The sequence below is a fragment of the Dipodomys merriami genome, unplaced genomic scaffold (assembly GCF_024711535.1).
Source record: "Dipodomys merriami isolate MVZ:Mamm:240054 unplaced genomic scaffold, mDipMer1.0.p SCAF_13, whole genome shotgun sequence".
In the NCBI taxonomy this organism is placed as follows: Eukaryota; Metazoa; Chordata; class Mammalia; order Rodentia; family Heteromyidae; genus Dipodomys; species Dipodomys merriami.
This window is the reverse complement of record NW_027202604.1, coordinates 38,151,473-38,174,803: the sequence shown is the minus strand read 5'-3', so window position 1 is coordinate 38,174,803 and position 23,331 is coordinate 38,151,473. Positions and strand designations below refer to the sequence as shown.

Here is a 23,331-nt window from a genome sequence, read left to right as displayed (position 1 = left end):
CTTGGTGGGACTTGTTTTTTAAAAATATAGCTTATTATGCATTTCTCATAAAAATAAACATCCATGTCTGGGACACAGACAAAGTGCTGGGTAAATGTCAGGCAGACTGCACCGGAAGCTGGTGTATACATAGAAGAGGTCCAGAAGGGGCTTGCGGGGAGGCAGCTGCAGCAACATTGTGAGGGACATTTGTACCCCATGGAGCTGTCCTGAGGGACCTGAGGAAATGTTTGGAAGGTAGTTGGTGCAGGGCTCAAACTTAGTAGGGCCTCTCTGAGTGGTCATTACCATAAGCATTGTCAATACAATACCACTACCACTGCTCCAGCACCACACCCCTCCAGGCAGTCCTGGCAATGGCTTCTAGAACCTGAAGGTGTCCAGGGAAGCTTTGCTGAGGGTCAGGAGTGAGTGGCTGGTGAGAACAGAGAGGAGTGGAGACCTCATAGGAAGTTGTTGTCAGTATGGCCCAATCTGAGCCCCCCGCAATGTACCACCTCCCACGCTGAATGCTCAGTTCTTGCTAGCCCACCCATCCTCAGCCCTGCTGGGAAGATGCAACTGGAGGTGGGGCTCCCACATTTCCCCACCATTCTGGACACCATGAGGTGAGCAGGCCTCTTCCACCATAAGCTCCTGCCATGATGATACTGTGTTACAAGGGTCAGCCAACCATGGACTGAGCTAAAATAAACATTCTTCCTCAAATCTGATTACCTCTGGGATCTCCCCACTGTAATGGAAAGTGAACACAACCGTTATTTAAAATGTATCCAAAAGCAAGAGGACTGTATATATCACTGAGTAAACACAGAAGGCTAGGAGGCAAAGGAAAACGTCTATCCTCAGTAAAATGCAAACAAACATGGCTCACCTTTCAAGTATTTTTAGCTATTAAACTAAGGTGGGGGGAAAGCCAGGTCTTTTTTTTTTCAAATATTTGTTTAATTGTAAAGATACTGTACAAAGGGGTTACAGACACATGAGTAAGGTAATGGGCTAGTCTTTTATTAAGACTTGGTTTTTAAGACTTCTAGGGAAAGTGAAAATGGACTCAGCTTTCCTGAGATGATGTTCTAGTGAGTAGCTTTAAGGCTACATAGACCTCTGAACTCCGCAACTCTACTGCTGTGAGTTTATCTGAAGAGGATGCAGACAAAATGTATATAAATTTTAAACTTTACCATTGTGAGCCATGACAGTGATCTTTTTCTGTCAGCCATACCAAGGTCCTTCAAAGCAATCTGTATGGCTCTGATTTGAAAGAGGAGAAATTACTATGTCTGCAGTAAGATATTTTGTGGGCTGATGGAGCTATAGGCCCCACCTGAGGCCCTGGGTCTGTGAAGATCCCTGGAGGGATCAGCAGACCCTGTGGAGCCTCTTTTCTACATTAGAGAGCCTGAAGGAAGTCACAGAATTACCCACCATCAGGGGAAGCTGAGGACCCAAAATGCCACATTTCTTTGCTTTAGCCTAGAATAACTTCAGGGTGACATGCTGTGTCACCCTGCTTACCTCATGCTAATCAGGAGCTCTACTTAGCAGCCATATCTGATTAATAAGGGGGGTGGAAACAGATATAGACAAACTCTTTCAAACCATAGGCCTCTGGGTGAAGAATAAACCCTGACTGAAGAGGAAGAATTCTACAACTGTTGCTGCAACAACACCCAGTGCTCAGTTGGAGCCAGGCACGGTGCTGTCCTTATTTTAATTAACTGGCTTTTACAGTAATTTCATGAGGAAACTGGGGCACAAAGAGATTGAAGTAATGTGCTCTGAGTGGCATGGAGTGTGGGCAGCAGAACCGAACTCCCATGGAGGGTTGGCACACACCACAGCTGTCATACTGTCATTTCCTGTCCACCCACCCATGACCCATCTGTCCACCAACACCGTCATTTGTCCATCTACCCACAAAGCCCCATTTACTTATCCCATCCATCCACCCAGCCATTCATCCCCCAATCGATTTATCTGTCCACCTTCATTTGTCCATACACTAACAAATCTCCCATCCATTCATTCATCCACCCAGCCATCCACCCCCAACCACCTACTCACCCATTAATCTACCTACCTATCGATCCACCGTCATCTTCTTACCCATTCATTCATCTACCTACCATCTACCCACCTATATTGAGCTCCTACTGTGTATCGGGCATTTAAGACCCAGAAGTGAAGTTAAAAAAAGCTCTCATCCTTCTTTACAATGTGTGTGTGGGGGAGACAAATAAGGACATAAATGTTAAGAATGAGAAAAATAAAGAAGGATTAGAGGACAGTTAGCAATGGAGGAGGTGTTCTTGAAGCTAGCATGTTTAGGGAAGGCCTCAGTGCAGAAATTACATTTCAACAGAGACCTCAATAAGGGAAGGAACCAGCCATGAGGACAGAAGAAACAGCAAGTACAAAGTACTGCAGCCCGAATGTGGAAGAGCAGATGTCTTTCCGCCAGCTGTGTTCCAAGCACTTTTACTTTGCTTACTCTACCCCTTCAACCTTACATCCCACTCTTTCCCATCTTTCAGCTTTGAGCTGACTTGGGACTATAGTTTGGCCAAAGTTGGGCAAAGACATCCTTTGGTCCCCTCCTAGGCGGCCCCTTCTCCAGAATTATTCGGACATTCCTGGCTAAATCAAGGCATCTGTGGTGACCTTACAGCCCCCATGAAGAGGGAGCAGTGAATGCAATGGCCTGTGACAGGAATAAGGTTGGATGGCTCAAAGGACAGTGAGAGGGCTTCTGTGTGAAAGAGCCATGAACAAAGGGGTGAGTGGTGTCCATGAACATGAGAAAGTCAAGAGAGTGGTCATGAGAATCACAGGCCAGAGGAAGGAAATGGAACTGCGTTCTAGATGTGGCATAAAACAACAAGGAGTGAGACTGATATTTGAAGATCTCATTCTGGTGCTGGAGGAGGAGCCATACACGGCTCCTGTCACTGTGGTCCACACAAGGAATGAGGTTAGCTGTGAGACTATGACCTCCGGTGCTATGGAATAAGCCCTGCCCTGTAACATCTCCATACTTCTGACACTCAATTCCTTTCCAGCTGTTCTTGTGCCCTACCACTAGAACAGAGCAAGGGTCACAGCCATGGGGTGATCCATATAAGGAAGGGTTTCAAGGGGCTGGGAAGGTGGCTCAGTGGTAGAGTGCTTGCCTTGCATTCATGAGGCCCTGGGTTCAATTCCTCAGCACCACATAAGCAGAAAAAGCCGGAAGTGGGGCTGACACTCAGGTGGCAGGTGCTAGTCTTCAGCTGAAGAGCTGAGGTACAGCGCCCAGGCCCAGAGTTCAGGCCCCATGACTGACCAAAAAAAAAAAAAAAAAAAAAAAAAAAAAGAAGGAAGCGTTTCAAAAGGTTTTAATTTTGGTGAAAGAATGGCTGGTTCAGATGGCCTTTTACTGTGTTTGCTTGCCCAGCATCCATTCCCTTCCTTCTCTAGGACCACATTTCTCTTAGGATTCTCAGTCCATGGGCTTGTATGTAACTGAACCATCCTCTTGCTGAAGAGATGGCCAAACGGCCATGCCTGGCCACTCTGTACTTTGGACTGTCTTGGTCATACTTATCTGTTAGGAGACAGCAGACCACACCTAACTCTCATCATTTAAGAATATGGGCAGTCTGAGAGTAAAACCAGGGCTGAGGAAAACATAACAAGAGCTGAAAGAGGCTGATTCCTAATGACAACCTTTGAGCACCTGGATCCACCTACACCTGAAATCAGGACCTCTGGAAAATTTTGAGTCAACAAACTTCATGTTTTCAAGAGTTTACTGTCTAAATAACGGGTAAGACTTCATGGCTGTTGGGCTTTCCTTTGTATCTATATTTATTAATGCTAAGTGAAAGGAAAGCACCATTAGCAATGCCTGAGCACTCCTTAGAAATGCAGAAAATCAAAGTTCAGCCAGGACCTAGTGAAACACAATCTGCATTTAGACAAACATCCCCAGGGGATACCAGTGCACACCGCAGTGGGCCAAACACCTGACAAAACAACTCATGCTCCTAAAAGAACCAGATGTCTTTTAAGATTCTTCACAATCCTGAATTCTCTAGCTTGCCCGTTAACAACGTTCCTTTGAAAAGCTAGAAAGAAGTTGGAAGTACCATGGCCCAGAACAGGGAGGAAAAGTGTGGAATCTAAAAGAAATTGTCTGGATTCTGTTAAAAGGGGGGAGAAACCCATTCCAGATTTCCTTTTACATTGGCACTGTAAGTGCTCAAGGCTCTGGGAAGAGGGTCTAGGAAAAGCTATGGCCAGCCCGCTACAGAGAATAGAGAGGGAAGAAGTAGCCAACGTAGGAAGTGGCGAAGAACTAGGGCCTCTCATCCAGGTGCCATCTTTCACTCTGTTTGCTCTTCAGAGTCCAGAGTGCTGACCATTACACCATGGGGCCACTGATTCCCAGTTTGCTCTTCAGAGGGAAAAACACATTCCTTCTTCATTAAAAAAAAAATGCTCCTGCGCTGGGAAGTTGGCTCAGTGGTAGAGCGCTTGCCTTGCATGCCTGAGGCCCTGGGTTCGATTCCTCAGCACCACATAAGCAAAAAGAAAAAAGCCGCAAGTGGTGCTGTGGCTCAAGTGGTAGAGCGCTAGCCTTGAGCTGAAGAGCTGAGGGACAGTGCCCAGACCCAGAGTTCAGGCCCCACGACCGGACCCCCCCCCCCAAAAAATGTTCCTAACAACTTTCCTGACAGTTGTTTCTAAAAAGAGCAGAGTGACTGAGGAAGAGGTCTTGCTGCTTTTCACCCACAGAGAGGTACTGGGAACATGTCACACAGTCCTGTGAATTTAGGGGGTCCGCTTATGTCACCTCTACTTGGCACATGACAGATGCTCAAAAATATCTGCAAAGTCACAGGACATCATTCTGCAATATGTGATCCTGGAGTGAATCCTGGATTGGACTAAAATCAGGATAAAAGACACCATTGGGATCACTAGAGACTGAATTTGACAGTTACATTATAATGGTAGGAAATCCTCCGAATTTGGTAAAGCGTAGTATAGTGGTTACTAAAGGAATTCCCTGCTGTTGGACGACTCATGCCTGTTTGAAGAGTAGCAAAGGTCCAAATGTCAACAAGTTCTTCCCTAACGGTTTAAAGAGAGGAGGATGAGGAGGATGACAGCGGTGACCTTACCACAAGTGAGTGGAAGTAGAAGCAAAGTTATGATTGGGATAAAGCTAAATTTCTAGCCCAATGCTGGTGGCTCATGCCTGTAATCCTACTCAGGAGACTGAGATCTGAGGATCCTGGTTTAAAGTCAGCCCAGGCAGGTAAGTCTGTAAGACTCTTACCTCTAATTAACTACCAGAAAACCAGAAATGGAGCTGTTGTACAGCGTGCCAGGAGCTGGTGGCTTATGCCTGTAATCCTAGCTACTCAGGGGGCTAAGATCTGAAGGTCACAGTTCAAAGCCAGCCCGGGGAGGGAAAAGTCCGTGAGACTCTAATCTCCAATAAACCACCAGAAAACCGGAAGTGGTGCTGTGGCTCAAGTGGTAGAGCGCTCGCCTTGAGCTGAAGAGCTGAGGGACAGCGCCCAGGCCCTGAGTTTAAACCTTACAAAATGACAAAATCACAAGAAAGCACATTTCCCAGGATTACCTTCTCTGCATGGCCTCTGCTTGAGGGAGATCCGGGGGCCCAGCAGCCACAGGTCCGGCAGCCAGAGTTGGGGAGCAGCCCATCCTCACGCTTGCAAGCCTTCACCCTGCACGCGGCGGTCCAGGCGCGCACGCAGAGGCCTTCGGGAGGGAGGCGCATGCGCGGTGGCCTTCGGGAGGGAGGCGACGCTGGGACGCTGCGTCAGAGGAAAGGGACGTCAGAGGCGCCGCCTCCTTGGTGCCGCTGTTGGGCAGGATGGGCTGGGGCGGGAGGGTTTCTACCCCCCACATATTAGATTTAAAATTAGATTTAAAAAGAAGGAAAGGTCTGTTTGGCTCACGGTTTCACCGCGCTGTGAGGAAGAGCCAGGTGGACACGGCTGCTCGTATCATGGCAGCCAGGAAGTGAAGAGAAAGGAAGGGGCGGAGCCCCGGGCGGGGCCCTCTCCAAGTCCACGCCCCCTAACTTCCTCCCACTAGCCCCACCTTTTACAGGTTCCATCAGAACTCTTTCCACAGGTGAGTAGCCTGTGGAACGCGCAACCTGCAGCTCTTCCCCGAACTCTTACCCAGGGCAGGCAAGATCACTTCAGGACCGAGGGCAAAAGAAAATGTCAGGGGTCTCTGCTCAAAAAAGCAGGAAAAATGCAGCTCCAGGTACTTTCTTCCGATATTCTTTCTCTCACCTGGTAACAATGTTTCTTAATTTACTAATGGTCTAAGCAAAGGAATCTTTAAATCATAGCCTAAGTTTCCTGTTCATCTTTATTTATTTTTATTTCTTGGCCAGTCCTGGGGCTTGAACCCAGGGCCTGGGCTTCTTTTGCTCAAGGCTAGCACTCTATCACTTGAGCCACAGTACCACTTCCAGCATTTTCTGTTTATGTGGTGCTGAGGAATCAAACCCAGGGCTTTATGCATGCTAAGCCATTTTCCCAGCCAAGATAGGTAACTTTTTTTTTTTCCTGGTGGGCTATGGGGCTTGAACTCTGAGCCTGGGCACTGTCCCTCAGCTCTCCAGTGCAAGGCTAGTGCTGTACCACTTGAACCACAGTGCAACTTCTGGTTTTCTGGTGGTTAAATTGGAGAGAAGAGTCTCATGGACTTTCCTGCCTGGGCTGGCTTTGAACCACAATCCTCAGATCTCAGCCTCCTGAGTAGCTAAGATGAATATCACCACACTGATGACCAAGCTTCCATTCCATGATTCTTTAAAAGACACAATGAAACCATATCCAAAGCATAACACTTTGTAAGAAAGGGTATGGTAGGGTTTCTTGGCGGTTGCTGTGTCTTTGTGCACCTTCCTTCAAGGTTCAAAGCTAGTTCGTTTCCTCCAGTGGGAAGTGTGATCTCTGAGGGCTCTCAGAGGCCCTGCTTACTCAGTTGTGAATAAAACACTCTTACCTTGCCCTGGCTTTGAGTCTCACTAACCTCTCATAAATTGTAGGTACATTAGAGCTCTGTGTGCATGGGGCATCTAGGAAAGGAATACGGGGGACATTTGCTCAACCTTCCAAGATTCTTTTCACACCTTTACTTTCTGACCTATCTCATGTTTGTCTAAAGTCTTGTTCCAGTAAGGAACCTCATTCTATCATATTCACAGGGTTTTCTTGTCTGAAACAGAACTTTGATAAGAGTTAAAATAAATGTGGCAACATGTCAACAACTAGTAGACCTGGTGAAGTGTAAAGAGACATCCAATTGACTACTCTTACAAACTCCTCTAGGCAGGTCTTATTTTCTAAAAGAAATTTTTTTGGTCGGTCGTGGGGGTTAAACTCTGGGCCTGGGTGCTGTCCCTGAGCTCTTCAGCTCAAGGTTAGCACTCTACCACTTGAGCCACAGCACCACTTCCAGTTAATTGGTTATATGGAGATAAGAATCTCACAGACTTTTCTGCCTGGGCTGGCTTTGAACCATGATCCTCATATCTTAGCCTCTTGAATAGCTAGGATTAAAGGCATGAGCCACTAGTGCCCAGCTTCTAAATATTTTTTTAAATAAAAAGATTTTAAGAAACACATCAATAAGTGAAATGAGTGTGAATATTCACCAAGTACGCTTCTATTAACCCCCAGTTTAGACCTTTATTTAGTTGACCACATATGCAAGTGAAAGTATTTTCCTAATGTTACTCATCCTGAAACTTCAGGGAAGTCTATGTTGTTAGATTTTCAGTCCAAATCTGTCTGCTGAGGTAAAATTAGTTTGTGTCTGTGTTGCTGTTCTGATGTGAGAGGCTACTGAACCCATTTCATGCATAAGAAGTGAACACTGGGTGCTGGTGGCTCACATCTGTAATCCTAGCTACTCAAGGGGCTGAGATCTGAGGATCCATATTCAAAGAGGGGCAAAGAAAGTCCATGAGACTCTTATCTCTGATTACACACACACACACACACACACACACACACATGCGTGTGTGCGCGTGCACATACACACACACACACAATCACATCACATGCAAAGGCAGAAGTGAAAGTGTGTCTCAAGGGATAGAGTGCCAACCTGAAGCCAAAAAGCTAAGGGACAGTGCCCAGGCCCTGATTTCAAGCCCCAATACTGGCACAAAGGAGAAAAAAAAAACTCTGAAGGTCTGTTTGCATGTCATAGAACCTTTATTATGTTTCCTCTAAATTCTTAGGAACTTACATAACCCGTGCTCTAGTTATAACACCATTTATAGACATTTAAAATGCATCTTCATTTATAAATATTTTACATTTGGTCCATAGAACAGATAATTTTACTAAATAATATTGTAATTTTTTTAAAACAGGCTCTGTATATAGTTTGAATATGCATATATTACATATACTTTTTATATAGAGATAAATTTACTTGGTGTTCTGAGAATAACTCCTTATTGCAAAAAAAAAAGCATATAATGATAATACAATATTTTTCCCCCCGGGGTAAATACTAAAAAAAAAGTTACACATATTCACAGTTCTTACAGTAATTGTACGACACTTAATATTGTGCTCTAGAAGGTAAGTTTGGGTGGAAATCAATTAGGGGATTTCTTGCCAAACATTTCAGAGTTGCTTACAGACATAAATATGCTGCATTTATGTTAGAAAGACTTGGCTTTGAGACTTGAACACAGTGCAAGTGAGAAATCTCCTTGCCCTTATTCTAAATGATTCACACAGAGGTGGGGAGAGGGTGGGACTGTGAGGTACAGTGTAAGGTCCTGCCACTGTAAACCCTAGAATCTACCAAAACCTATGCACTTGGACCACAGTTTTGCCACCGGGCACTGGGGATACCTTAGCAAGGAGACTATTTTACAGACGGCCACAGGAAAGAGGGTGTGGGTTACCTACACAATACCACATGGGACCCTAGATGCCACACATGAGGATGGAGGTGCCTGTGTGTGCATTTATATGTGTATATGTGTTTTTATTCTCTACAATAATGTGCTTAATATTCTCAGGGTAATACCCTATTGCAAGAACGGCTATGCTGGTCACTTTTCAGATGAGAACGACAAGAGATTAAAAAAACCCACAGTCACAGTTATTCACCATAGTTATTAAGGATTAGTCATAGAACAAGAGTTTGTGAGCTACAGAGCTAAGGAGCTACTGGGCAGGATGCAGGCTTTGCTACAGGAACCCTCCTCCCAGACAATGAGAAAGGCTGAGCTTGGAGCCCAATCCAGAAAGCAACAAGGAATACCACCTGGTGGAGCAGATGAAACCTGGGTAGCACAGCAAGGTGCGGGGTGGAGAGGGGCAGGGGCTGGGTCTCTGGTTGAACACTGGCTCCTCAATGGGGGGTGGATTTGAGTGGCAGCCAGGGGTCCTGGAGACTGGTGGGGAGACAGCAGCAGGAAAGGGTGGCAGTGAGTTAATATTGAAGAGGAAAACCCAGGAGCAGGCGGACTCCTCCTGGCCCTGGACAGACCCTTTAACTGGCTTTCCTGTGGGGGGTCCTGTGCTCTGTAAAACTGGGTAGCTCCAGGAAAGGAGACCTGCTTGGGTCAGGTCCCCGGGAATGGTCACCAAAAGAGTTGTGCTTGTAGCTCTTTCCTAGCCAGCAGAGCCCTTGTAGACCTGAGGCTGGGCCAGGTCCCATGGGAAAGCCAGGGGAGGTGAGCGGCGGGTAGCACTTAGCTACTCCGCCATCTCTGGGGTCCAGAGACAGGAATCTTCTGCCCAGACAACTGAGGTCTCTAGGGTGGTTTCATCAAGCTGCCTTGGGAAGGAGAAAATCAAAAACTGGAGAGGCAGAGCCCCGCTGGCTCCCCACTGCTTCCAGGGGCCCTGGCTGCAGGCTCCGTGTGGGAAATGACTTCGTCCTGCCTCCAGAGCCACCCCACCGGCCTCCTGGCCACCAGCAAAGGCTCAGCTAACAGTCAGATTTGGCAGGAAGAGAACAGTCAGGAAGGAAGAAAAGCCAGGAGTGTGTGACCTGACTGGGCCACCGTCACTGGCAGGATAAAAAGGAACAGCGGTGGCAGTCAGGAACACCCACCGATGGCTCAGGGCCTATGAGAAGGTCACCAGCCCGCTGGAGGCCACTGGGTGTGTGGCCATGGTTGGGCCTACCCAAGGGTCGGGTTGCCCGCCCCCACCTGCCCTCTCTGCCCGGTGATGGGTCCGGGCCCGCCACTCGAGGTAGTGGAGACAGGGCATCTTCAGTGGCCAAGTGGTGGTTGGAGCAGCCAGGCGGGGTGGCAGCGTTGGGTCGGTGGACGGCCCCGCACCCCTAGATATAAGCCTCCTTGCTGGCTGAGCTGCCTGCCTGGGGCTGCTCGGGACCGTTCTCGGGGCGCACAATGTCTTCGCTGGGCTGGATCATGACCTGGAGGCGCTGGGGACAGCGGGAGGGACACGCAAGGTCCTTAGAGAGCCATGCTCTTCAGGCCCACCGTCACACCCATCCCATCATGGTCTTGTCCTGTAGGCCCTCCCCAACCCCTCCCCCCAGGCCCCAGCTCCATCTGCTCTCAGTCAACACCCAGCAGGGAGCCTGATGAGCGCTCTGCAGTCTCCTCCCTCCCTCCCTGCTCCTGAGAACACTCTTTTTGCCTCTACACTACATCTGGTTCACCTTCAGTCCTCTCCTCAGTGACCCCCCTCCTTGGCCTTCCCCGTGGACACCTCTCATACTCGTGGCACTGGCTGTGGCCTTGTCTGTGCCTCCAACGAGACCTGGGGCTCGGCCAGAGTGAGGGAAGGGAAGTAGCGCTTACCTGCTTCAGGGAGCCTTTCAGGGTGAGGAACATGTAGGCCATGTAGCCAGGGATGAGGACCATGGAGGACAAGGCCATGAGCCAGCCCACGCCCTGGCCCCACTTGGGGAAAACGTAGCTTCCCATGGTGAGAGGGGTCATCTGCACGGCGCTGAAGAGGAACACGCCCTGGTAGCAGGAGGAAGAGGAATAGGCAGAAGAGGAAGAGAGGGAGGAGAAAAGGAAGGAAGAAGATGAGAGGGAAGAAGAGGGGAGTAGAGGAGGAAGAAGGAGGAGAAGGAAGAGAAGGAACAAGAAGAGGAGGAAGAATAAGAGAAGAAGGGAGCAAAGGAAGAGCAGAAAGAAGAGAATGAAGAGGAAGAAGAAGAGTTCAGCCACCTAGACTGGTCAGGCAAAGCCCCTCCCAGACCTTGAGGTGAGCAGGCCTCTGTCCCTGAACACAGCCCCCGCTTGCAGACACCACCTGCCTGTGACAGAGACCTGTCTGGAAGAGCTGCCCGAATCCCACCACTAACCAGGTGAGTGAGACTTCAGTAACAGGCGCTCAGCAGACCATAGGGATAAGTGTCATTAGGGAGCGGGGCTGTGGGGAAGGGAGGGTCTCTGCCCTGCAGCTTCTCCCCAGGCCTGTATCACTCGTGCCTGGAGTAGCCTCATCCTAGCAGGCTGGTCAGGCCTTGTCCTTACCGCCACGATGATGGGGGTGAAGAAGGACCAGCACAGTTTCCACCAGATGCAGGGTCTGGAGCCAACCATCTCCTGGATATTGTCATAGAATCGGTTGACACCTGTGACATTGGGGCCGGAGTGGGAGGAAGGCTGAGCTGTGGGGACTGTGCATTCAGAGCCCAGCTCTGCCACAGTCCCAGAAACCCCATACTCCCATGTGAAATGTGGGACCAATGCTTTGGGCCTGAAGTATTTGTCAATGGTCGATTCCCACCTCAAGCAGGAAAGCCAGTCCCCTCAATGTGAAGAGTAAAGTACCCACTAAAGGGTACTTATAAACTGTGTCCCCTCTCAGCATTCTTCCCACATGTCTTCCGTCCCAACCATTCCCCCTGGTGGCCTTGCTGGGTGGGGACACAGCTCATCCAATGCTCTGTCACCATGAGACATTGCTGAGATCACAGAAAACTGTGAGTCTCACAAAGGATCGGTTAGAGCTCTGCAGAGCCCAGCTGGAGTCTGTGCAGATCACAGGCCAGGCAGTGGGAGGAAGGGCCAGTGACAAGGAGCAGACGCAGCAGAACAGAGGAGATACAGGACGCCACATCCCTTTCCGAGCATTCCATCTTGCTGTGATCACCAAGCGTGTGGGGAGGGAGGCCTGGGAGACAGCAGTGCACAGCTGGGTGCCCCCAAAGAAACAAAGGAAATCCATTTCCTTCATTACTAGGCCGAAGAGACTGCGTCTTTTTATTGATAGCTGGTATTAAAACACATAAATTTAAATCTTTGTTTATCTGCTGGATCTCCCTTTTTCCCAGATAAAAAGCTCAAACAAACTTAAGAAAACAAAACAAAACACCTCCAAACTGGCCAAAAGTTCTGGCTCCTATTCTTAATGGATGTAATTAAGTATTCTTGTATATTCTAAATATGGGGCCTCTGTGCTAGGCTTATGGAATTGTGAAGATAACAGAGAAGATTGTATTTGTTGAGTAATGATGGGAAGGAAGGAAGGAAGGAAGGAAGGAAGGAAGGAAGGAAGGAGGGAAGAAGGGAAGGAGGGAGGGAGGGATACAAGGAGAGAAGGGAGGAAGAGAAAGAGGGAGGAATGGGGGGAGGAATGAAGGAAAGGAGGGAAGAAGGGAGGGAAGAAAATGAGGAGACACTTACCATAAAACCAGGAAATGGAAACACACTCAAAGAACACAAGGAACAGCAGGCTCATGCCACTGGCAGAGTAGTAGTCGAAAAGTTTGAAGACATAGATGCCCCCCTGAAAGAGCAAAAGAAGATGAATGCCAATCCATTTCATTCAGCTTGGGAGCTTGGAGAAGCTACCCTGCAGCAAGAAAACTTGGGAGTAGATTGGAGGAAGCACTGGGCACAACCAGATGTACATACTCACTGTCCGAGAGTTGGGAAGAAACTGTCCAGGTTATAGAACAAGGAATTGATTACTAGAATTGGATGTACCTCTCCTATGCTTAAACCTTCCCCAGCTTACACAAGACAATAATAAAGCACAACAACAACAAAAATAATAAAAGCGCAACAACTATCTCTAGTAGATACCAATTCAAATCAAGTCTAATCCCAGGTCCTCCGTAGTCTGGTTATACATCCCCACCCATTTCCTCACCCCTTCTGTCTCCACCCCACTGCGTTGGCCTCCTTTCTGTCCCCAGAGCCTTCACACCTTTCTTTCCTGAGATCCTCCAATTCCTCTGCACTAAAGTTCCGGATCAATGGTCACATCCTTAGACCTCTCCTGACGACGTGTCCAAGGTAGCGTTCCTCCCAGCTCTGCTGATCCCAGGGCCCTTTTTCTCATGGAATTACTCAGAAAACATCTGATCTGTATGTCAGTTTTGTCCACCAAAATGTAAGCCCCAAAGACAGAAGACATGGCAGTGTCCACCATGTTAAATGTTGACCCTGAAGCTCACACCTGTCTATAGCAAGTGTTGATGAATGCGTGCAGGAATGAAGGAGTCCTAACTCTGGATCACAGCTGCATTTGAATTTGGGTGTGGTATTCTAGACAAGTCAGACTTATGGTCTAAGCTCATGGATTTAGGGTCGTTTATATTTATTGTATAGTTCATCAGACTAGGAAGGCCTTGAATGCACTAAGCATATCTCATTAGTTTCAACACACACACACACACACACACACACACACACACACACACACACACACACACACACACACACACACACACACACACACACACACACACACACACACACACACACACACACCAGGGATTATGATGAAAGGAGGCAATGTCAGTGTCAAAATCCTGATTCTAGTTTGCCTCTCTGACTATTCATCTCTGCAAGCTTTCCCAGGCCAGGCAAAGATGTTGCATGCTCTAGCTTTGTCCTCTTCTGTCTAGCTTGGTATCTGTGTCCTCCCCCAGCCTGGCAAGGGACAACTATTTGCTTGGCATGGATGGCACTCAGGGCAGGGTTGGAAAGTGAGTAGAACAGGGCTGAGAGGAGGCCCCGGGTGTGGCCTTGGGGCCACTCTAAGGCATGCTGGCAGCCACAGGGTCTACCTGAGTGATGTTGGAGAGGCCAATTAGGTAGGAGATGATGCAGACGGCAGCGATGAAGAGCTCCCTGCGGTTGCGAAGCAGTCTGGGGTACTCATCCACCAGGGCTGTGATAAATCCTTCCACAGTGCAGAACTTGGCAGAGGTGAGAACGGAGGTCAGCCACCTGCAGCCGCCCCCGCCCTGCCCCATCGCAAGCCTCGCTCTGTACAGGAAGACAAGAGGCCTGCCCCAGAACCAAGCTGATTCTGCCTCTGTCTCACTGTGTAGCTTCAGGATAGGTTCCCCTCATTGGGTGTCAACTTCCCCTTCAGGAAAATAGGGGCATTGACGGAGATGCTTTGTGACGTTTCACACAGTGAAACCATCTGAGGTCTGGAGTTCTTAGTCATCTCCATGGGGCCTACGAGTAATCCCCTCTCCCTGCTCCTAGACCAGGGAGGTTGGAGTTCCCAGCCCAAGGTGCAGGAGTCGGGGACTCACCTGGCTGTCGATACCCAACATGAGCAGCATGGAGAAGAACAGGATGGCCCACAGAGGAGAGATGGGCAGCTGGGTCACCGCCTCTGGGTACGCTAGGAAGGCCAGCCCAGGGCCTGGGGCAGGGCAGGGGTAGAGCAGAAGAAAAGAGGGAACGGCATTGAGCACCCACAGCACATCCACCTTCCCAGATTCAGTCCATCTTGTCTTTCTGGCAACCTGTCAGCTTTGAAGAAATGTGGGGGACCAGGAGCCCCAGAACTGGGGCCACTGTGCAGAAAAGGGGCCACTGTGGCCTTGGCCAGTGGTTGGGACCGCACAGGTGTGAGTTACACAGGAGGCGGGAAGAGGGAGGGCTTGCTGAGGGTCCTGGCCTGGGCCTAGGATGTTCCCTGACATGGAACACAGCAGGTCAGGAAGCATGCTGGGAGCATGTTCTACCTGAGGGCTAGGTCCTGGGGGAACCAGGAAAAAGGCTATACAGCTCCCTCTGAAATCTAGACAGGGTCAACATGGCTGGAGAGCCCCAGAGCCGTGGGGTGGGGGTGGCCTTGGTGGGGAAGGTGTACTGTCTGCGAGAACCTTCCTTTCCCCATGCCCAGCCCTCCACGGAGGAGGTGCACAAGGGGAGTCCTTCACGTGCCTGGCTGAGCAGGTAGAGAGTGAGGCACTGTACAGGGACTGCTTCTAGAGGGCACAATCCACTAGGTGTGAACATTTTAGGAACCAGAACGAAAGATGGTCTTGGGGGACCTTTGTAGCATGTAGGTGACCACAGCCCGGCCAGGCTCAGGTGGATGGTCTCCAGGACAGACCCCCAAGGCCAGCACCGCCGGCCCTTCCTCTCCTCAGGAGCCCATCCCACACCAACACCGTGAGGCATGCCGGTGTGCAGCGCTGACCTGAAGCCGCCACATCTGCAATGGATCTCTTGGTGACATGGGCCATGAAGCCCACGATGGAGAAGATGACGAAGCCTGCAAACATGCTCGTGCAGGAATTGATGCAGCAGACGATGATGGAGTCCCTGGAAGAGGGAAGTGGAGCGGGGTCAGGGGATCCGGGGTCCGAGAGGGCGGGGCTAGGAGTATGGTCACTAAGGGGCAGGTGGCCCCACAGGGGCAGGTCCTGGGCAAGGTCTCAGGGCAAGGCAGCCTGGGAGGGCAGAGCCAGGAGGAGCCCGCTCAGGGAGAGGTAGGGACCAGGGGACTGCCTGAGAAGGCTGAGCTGAGAGGACACGGGGCCCTCATAGGTCAAAGCCGGAGGTGGGGCCTTGGGGCGTGGCCAGATAAAGGGCGGGGCCACTGGGAGGAGGGTCTCACTAGGATGCTGGTGGGTGTGGCCTCTGAAGGGCACGGCCATATGAAGAGCGGGCCCATGGGAGGGTCTCAGTAGGGTGCCTGGGGCGTGGCCACGGGTGGGCGTGGCCACATGAAGGGCGGGCCCATGGAAGGATCTCAGTAGGGCACCTGTGGGCGTGGCCATGGGTGGGCGTGGCCTGGACCCCAGACTCGGGGCCCCGCCCTCGTACCTGTAGACGTTGTTGTGGAAGGAGTTGTAGCTCCCCAGCGCGATCAGGGACCCGAGGCCCAGCCCGTAGGAGAAGAAGATCTGGGTGGCCGCGTCCAGCCACACCTGAGCGGGATGAGACACTTGGGTAAGTGCGCTGATCAGGGCAGCCTCAGTCCCCCAGCGCCCTGGGCGCGGGCGGAGCCGCACGGCTGGGGCCGCGGCGCGCGCGCAGCCCTCACCTCCGAGTCCGACAGCTTGCGGAAGTTGGGCGTGATGTAGAAGAGGATGCCCTCCTTGGCCCCGGGCAGCGTCACTCCGCGGAAGAACAGCACGATGAGCATGACGTAGGGGTACGTGGCGGAGAAGTAGACCACCTGGGGGGACAGGGGTGGGGGGTGGCTCTGAGCTCCCGGGTGGCCCTCCCGGTCCCCGGGCGGATGCTTGGCCCCTTTTCTGAAGCTCCTCCAGAACCAACCGGCTCAAAACCTGGCTTTTCCCTTCCGCGCTCATCGCCTCCTTGTTTTTAAAGGCCTACATTATCCAGAAGGGGAAACGGTCCATCCCTTCCACAGCCCTGGAGGACACACAGGAGCCAGGGCTCCTGGTGTTCTCCTGAAACCTAGATAAAAGGGTAGTGCAGGCTGGGAAGGGGGCTCAGTGCTGGAGCGCTTGCCTAGCATGCGTGAAGCCCTGGGTTCGATTCCTCAGTACACATACACAGAAAAAGCCAGAAGTGGTGCTGTGACTCAAGTGGTAGAGAGCTAGCCTTGAGCAAAAGAAGCTCAGGGACGGCGCCCAGGCCCTCAGCCCCAGGACTGGCAAAAAAGAAAAAAAAAAGGGAGAGGGGGTAATGCGCTCAATATTTGCCTGGCAGCTACAGGCCCACAAAGGTGTCAACAACTCAGGGTTTCTCCTCTACAACTTATGGGCATGTGTGGCTACTCTTCTTGTAAAAGGAGGCTCACCACCCTAGGTTACATTTCCACATTTACATTTTACCAAGCTCAAACAGCGATGTGCCCGTACTGAGCCTTGAACTCAGGGCCTGGGCACTGTCCTTTAGCTATTTTTGCTCAAGGCTGGCACTCTTCCACTTGAGCCACAACTCCACTTCTGGCTTTTTGGTGGTTATTGGAGATAAGAATCTCATGGACTTTGCTATCTGGCTTTTCCAAACTTTGATCCTCAGAGCCCCGCCTCCTGAGTAGCGAAGAATACAGGCATGAACCACCAGTGCCGCAGGAGCTATGTAGTTTTGTTTCTATCTTTTTTTGTTTCACGATCTTGGGAACACTGTGATTCTTAATTATAGAACCAGAACTGCTATCCGTTTAGCTTGCCTCCAATTTTAAGTGACTCTAAATACCACACTGAACACCTCTGTATATAATTCTTCATCTACAAAATCATTCTATTACCCTTGGGGGAAAGTTCTAGCAATGGAATTCCTGAGTGAGAAGAAATAAACTTCCTCTTGTCACCTAACTGCCTCTGGCAGTGGAACTCCTGCCAGCACGGCAGGGTAGCTTCCTCACAGGGATGTTGGGCACACACAAACCTGTGTTGGGTCTGATGACAATCACGTGACTGACACTATGCAAAGCAGCCTCTCTGCTCATTTATGGATGAGTGATTTTCAAGCTCAGTGACCCTTGCTATCGTAGTCTGATGTGACCCCATTTGCTAGACAGCCTGAGTTGTTCTCTGAATTAGTGTTTCTCCCTGGCTGTTCTCTAAGATCCTGTAGGGTTGGAAAGCCAGACACCAGCCCCCAGGAAATCCACTGCACTGGGAATTATAAAAAGGGGATTCAAAATCAACCGTATGCCAGGCGTTGATGGTCTATAATCCTAGCTACTCAGGAGCTGAGATCTGAGGATCATAGGTGAAGCCAACTTGGGCAGGAAAGTCTATGAGACGTAACCCCAATTAACCACCCGAAGCCAGAAGTGAAGTTGTGATTCAAGTGGTAGAGTGTTAGCCTTTATTACCTACAGGCTATGTGACTCTGGGTTAATGTCTTATGTTCTCTGAGCCTCACTTTCTCTTGTTTGGCAGACAGATGTAATTCCCCTTGCTGCCCAGAAAGGCTGGTTATGTGAAGACATCAGCTTGCTTAAAAGTGTGGCTTCTGTGTGCTCATCTGGTAACCAGGTAGATAGTAGTGTTTAATAAATGCCGGCCTGCTGAAGGCACCCTCCAAAAGATGCGGTGAGGAGGTGGGGCCTACTTTCTGTCCCCAAGATGTCAGTCTCCTGTGTAGAGGAACTCTAGGTACCATCCTGAAATGCTGATGCTGGGTGCTAGGTGCCTACCAAGTACCCCTAGGTACCTCGTACCTAGATGCCAGTACCCCTCCATGCTCCCTGTTCCTAGAGACGTGTGTTCTGACACTGAGCTTGGGGCTGAGCCACAGGGCACAGTTCCCTCCAGACACAAAGCAGCCTCAGTGGCACTGCCCATGGCCCTGCGCACAATTGGTTTAAAGTTCTGTTTTGTTCTTCTGGAAGCCCACCGAAGCCCGGACTCCCTGCCTCCAGCCCTGCTCAGCTCCAGCCCCACCTCCCCGACTTGCTGTAACCCCTTCGTGCACACTGGCAGTGTGGCTTCGGCCCCAAACCCCTGGAAAGGGCTTGAAAATGAGAAGTGGCGTGCTTCCCTCCACCTGGCGTGGCTTGACACTCAGCTCCCCAGCGCCCCCAGCTGGACACCCTGGTGTGGCATGGCTCTCCACTGGCCATAATAAACACAAAGGAGACAAGGACAGCACCGTCAGGTCCTGTGGTGCTCTGCACAGTCACCAGCTCATGGGACTCTCTCCGCAAGCTGAAATGCACCCTCGTTGGCCCCATTTTACAGAGGAAGCTGAGCTTCAGAGAGGCAAAATCACTTGCCCAAAGTCACACAGCCAACAAAAAGCCAGCCAACTGGGACCTGGACTTAGGACTGTTGAAATACAAAGCCTGAGTCCTCAGTCATTTGTCTCTCCATGCCTGAGTCAAGATAGGTGTCTGCCCCTCTGGCCTGAAACTAAGCACAGAGAGGTTCAGAGCAGACACTCAGGAAAAGCTCATGCTATGGTCCTGGGGCAGCAACTGAACTGTTAAACCATGCTTGCAAGCCTGGCACTTTGCTGTGTGCCTGCCATGTTCCTTCCCTTCTGCCCTCAGTGGGGAGTCTTGCTCCCATCTTGCTGGCAAGGAAACTTAGGCAGAGAACTGCAGGACCTGCTTAGCTCACAGTGGAGCAGGGCTGGTGGGAGGCAGGGAGACCCCCCCGGGGGCCCCGCCCCACTGCACACACCCCCTACCTTTCCAGTCCAGCCAACTCCTTTCCAGATGCAGAAATACACCAAGATCCAGGCGATGGCCAGGGTGATGGCCAGCGGCCAGCGGATCTGGCCAGGCTTATCCAGTCCGTCAGTCATCTGGTGCATGTTTCGCCTGGGGAGGAGGGGGGAGGGAGTCACAGGGAGCCATCAGGAGCTGGAGTGACCAAGGGGGCCCAGGTGTGGGCCAGACCCTCCTCCTTCCTGGGACTGTGCTGTGCATGGCCTCCTGTGGCTCCCATGGACCCTCTGGACCTCCCTCCCTTTAGCACGGTCGCCTGGTGTGGCCCCTGTACCTCGGCACACTGGGTCTCTAATCACACAGCACCTCGTCAGTCAACGTTCAAGGAATGTTGAGGGACGGAGAAAGGCTGGATGAGAGGCATGGCGCGCCAAGAACTGCACGTGGGAGGGGCCGAGGGACCGAGGGCAGAACCCAGGGCCGTGGCTTCTGTGTTCACTTGCGGGGACCCCATGGTCTCTTGTCCTCACATCAGGCCCACACCCCCTTGGCTCAGATCTTCCAGGCTGCTCCCGGTCTTCCCAGCTGCCCAGACAGATGCTTCCTCCATGCCGAAGAGATGTGGGCAGCGTGAGCTCACCTTGTCCAATCAGGGCCCTGACCCTCAGCATCGAGGGGCCTCCAGGAGGATGGAGTCAGGGCGGCCACTGCTCTGTGTGTGTGTGTGTGTGTGTGTGTGTGTGTGTGTGTGTGTGTGTGTGTGTGTGTGTGTGTGTGTGTGTGTGTGTGTGTGTGTGTGTGTGTGTGTGTGTGTGTGTGTGTGTGTGTGTGTGTGTGTGTGTGTGTGTGTGTGTGTGTGTGTTTCCTCTAAGAGGCTCCGGATCCCTTGGCATTCACGGGAATTGCTTCTAGGACGCCTGCTGAGGAACATGGTGGTTCTCGTCTGCCATTGGGACGCAGTATGGGGTGTGCAGAGGGCCTGTGCGCTTGGTCCGGCAAGCTTCAGGTCATTCTGGGTGACCGAGGATGCCTGACCCAGCACTGAGTGGATCCGTGTCCGAGGTGGTGGTGAGGATTTAATGACCAGGGAGCCTCTGTGCGGCTCGGGGCAGGCGGGGCTGGGTTTCAGGATGAATCTGAGTGACTCTGGCTTTAGTGTTTCCTTCCATGGCCCTCTGGATGCACTCTCTGCCCTTCCCCATCTGGGACGGGGCACTCTGTGACATTGCTGAACTTTGTCCTCTGGCTTCTCACCCAGTCTGACCAACGGAGGCATCAGCAGGAGGAGGGCAGAAGAGAAGGTTACCGGGGATCTCTTCTTCCTGCTGGCCACGGCTGTGTCTGTGCCCAGGCTTCGCCACTGGAGGCCACACCTGGTGCCGACTGGGCCTTGGTGGTCCAGCCCTCAAGGGTGGGAAAGACCCTCATCCTCTGTGGTTCCCATCCCCTGCCCACATCTCTTTGAACAGTGCTCTCACCGAGCTCCTACATAACCAGCTGGCACCCTCCCCTGCACCCACCACCAGTACTCACTCCCAGAACTCCACCACGGCACTGGTCATGTTGGTGGTGTTGGCGATGCTGTAGTTGGAGAAGCAGTGGTCTGTGTTCCAGGGATTGTCGCACTGTTTCCACGGCAGTGTCTGCAAGGAACCATCAGTCAGACATGACAGCCCTTCTCGTGCAGTCTCCCTTAGAGCCCCCAGGCCTCCTCACAGCTGTTAGCCCTTCTTCCCCAGAGCGCTGGGAACAGACAGCCCTGTGACTCCCACTGTATGGATCAGTGTATGGATCAGAGAGGGTCAACAACTCACTTGCGATTGCACAAGAAGAAGGCCAGACTGAGATCTGAACCTCAGCCCACTCACCCTGGGCCCTCATCAAGCCTCCTGTCCACCGGGGCTGCACCTCAGCTCTGGGAGACCAGGCCAGTGATGACGGCGGGCTCCACGCCAGGCACCGCTCTAAGTACTTTCTACACACCCGTCCTTACGCCACACAAGGCCCGGTGGAGGAGGTTCCCTTCTCCTTCGCTTCCCTTTTGTTGTAATTAAATATACACCACAGGGATTTGCCACCTTGATCACCCTTAAGTGCACAGTTCAGTGGCATGATGTGTATCTATAAGGATATGAAGTCTACCAAGTGACCATCGCCACTTTACTTCCCAACCTGTCGTCTTCCTGAGCTGAAACTCTGTCCCCATTAACCCCCAACTCCTTATTCCCAATCCCCAGCCTGGTATTCAAGCTCCCATCCTGTCTATGGATCTGACCATTCTGACAGTCTCAGATGAGCTAGATCGGGCAGCATCCACTCTTCCGTGACTGCTTTCTTCCACGTCACATGGTCTGCAAGGTTCAGCCATGCAGAAGCAGGGGCAGAGCTTCCTTCCCTCTTTTAGGCTGAGTAGTATTCCACAGTAACTCTATACCATATTGTGCGTACTCACTCAGACTGAGGACGCATGGCCATCAACAGGGCACTCTCTGAAACCCTGCTTCCGATTTTTTTTTGGGAGGGGAGGGCAGGGAGCATTCATTCACCCAGAAGTGGAACTGGTGGGTCAGACGGTGATTCTATTTTCTTTTCTTTTGAAGAATGGAGGTAAGTTGCACGTGTATCTACAGTTTGTCAATGGGAAGAGCAGCACTCACAGAGAGGCCTTGTTACTGAAGTTGCAGAGAGATATCAGAGTCAGGATTTGAACCCAGCCCATATACCACGGCTCAGGATGCCCTTAGCTACAGTGTGGGGAGGATCAGACACTGACCCCCACAAAGTGCTCGGCCAGGGAAGGTGCTCAAAGCACAGTGCTGCCCTTGCTGTGGGGAGACGGCTGGGATTCCCGTGACACTCACGGTGGTGAAGGAGTTGTACAGGTAGTAGATGGCCCAGGAGATGATGACGATGTAATAGATGTTCAGCCAGAAGGACAGCACCGCGGCGGCGAGGCCCACCCCTGTGCAAGACACATGACTCCAGCTCCACATGGCCACGGCAGGGGTGGGGGGTGGGGGGGAGGGGGGGGAAAGGGGGAGGGGAACTGCCCCCGGGTGCTCCTCAGCACCCACAGCCTCCCTGGGACTGCGAGCTGGGGGTGGGCCGGGGACCAGTGCAGGACAGGGGCAGGTGCCATGGGGTCCCCGCCCTCTGTAAGTATAGTCCTGGCCGGGACGGGTCAGGCTGTGATAACTGGGTCCCCCCAGCAGCTTTTAGCCATCCTCTTCAGCCCCCTGACCCCTCCCCCAGCCCCCAGGCTGCTCCTCCCGGGCCCTGCCCTGCACTCACCCTTGAACATGGGGGCCAGCTTCCACACACCCAGGCCCCCGATGGATGTGTACTGACCCAGGGAGCACTCGAGCAGGAACAGCGGGACGCCCGCGAAGATGAGCGTCAGGAAGTAGGGGATCAGGAAGGCCCCTGCGAGGAGGAACACGGCTTTGGAGATACTCCTGCTGAGGGGTCCCAGTGGTTCTGGGGTTCTACCCAGGGTTTCCCTATGCCCTGCCCCCAGAGCAGTAGCACCCAGAGGGAAAATGAGCCCCAGGGGGTCTCTCACCTCACATCTACCCTCTGCTTTGTGCAGGAGAAATGGGTGTTGGCATCATTGTCAGGGTATAACTGTCTTCAGAAAGTGTGTGTGTGTGTGTGTGTGTATGTCCCTGAATTCAAGGCCGGGGTGCTGACCCTTAGCTTTTTTATATACCACTTGAGCCACACCTCCACTTCCAGCTTTGTGGGAGCTAAAATGAAGTCGCAAGGACTTTCTCGCTCAGGCTGGCTTCAAACCTTGATCCTCAGATCTCAGCCTCCTGAGTAGCTAGGATTACAGGCGTGAGCCACCTGTGCCTGACAGGCAAGGCATCTTTTGATAAAAGACAGAAATCAAAGAATGAGACCTGATCTCCGAAACACTCCCCATTCTCTCCTGAAGCTGCAGCAGCGGATACCTCAGGGGGACCCTCCCTTT

General features: G+C 51.6%; 1 protein-coding gene across 2 annotated transcripts in view; it reads right to left on the bottom strand.

Annotated features, from left to right (window-relative positions):
- Positions 1 to 8,239: 8,239 nt before the first annotated feature.
- LOC138824812 (sodium- and chloride-dependent GABA transporter 1) overlaps positions 8,240 to 23,331 on the bottom strand; it is a 34,445-nt gene continuing 19,353 nt past the window's right edge. For both annotated transcript variants that reach the window (XM_070019127.1, XM_070019128.1), the window contains exons 4-16: positions 22,650 to 22,781; positions 22,220 to 22,320; positions 20,892 to 21,001; positions 19,379 to 19,511; positions 16,308 to 16,442; positions 16,088 to 16,191; positions 15,459 to 15,583; positions 14,560 to 14,672; positions 14,080 to 14,211; positions 12,689 to 12,791; positions 11,534 to 11,634; positions 10,847 to 11,014; positions 8,240 to 10,464 (exon numbers count right to left, since the gene is read on the bottom strand). In XM_070019127.1, the coding sequence (XP_069875228.1) occupies positions 10,360 to 10,464; positions 10,847 to 11,014; positions 11,534 to 11,634; positions 12,689 to 12,791; positions 14,080 to 14,211; positions 14,560 to 14,672; positions 15,459 to 15,583; positions 16,088 to 16,191; positions 16,308 to 16,442; positions 19,379 to 19,511; positions 20,892 to 21,001; positions 22,220 to 22,320; positions 22,650 to 22,781 (1,562 nt within the window). In that variant the 3' untranslated portion in view covers positions 8,240 to 10,359. The remainder of the gene's footprint in view (positions 10,465 to 10,846; positions 11,015 to 11,533; positions 11,635 to 12,688; positions 12,792 to 14,079; positions 14,212 to 14,559; positions 14,673 to 15,458; positions 15,584 to 16,087; positions 16,192 to 16,307; positions 16,443 to 19,378; positions 19,512 to 20,891; positions 21,002 to 22,219; positions 22,321 to 22,649; positions 22,782 to 23,331) is intronic.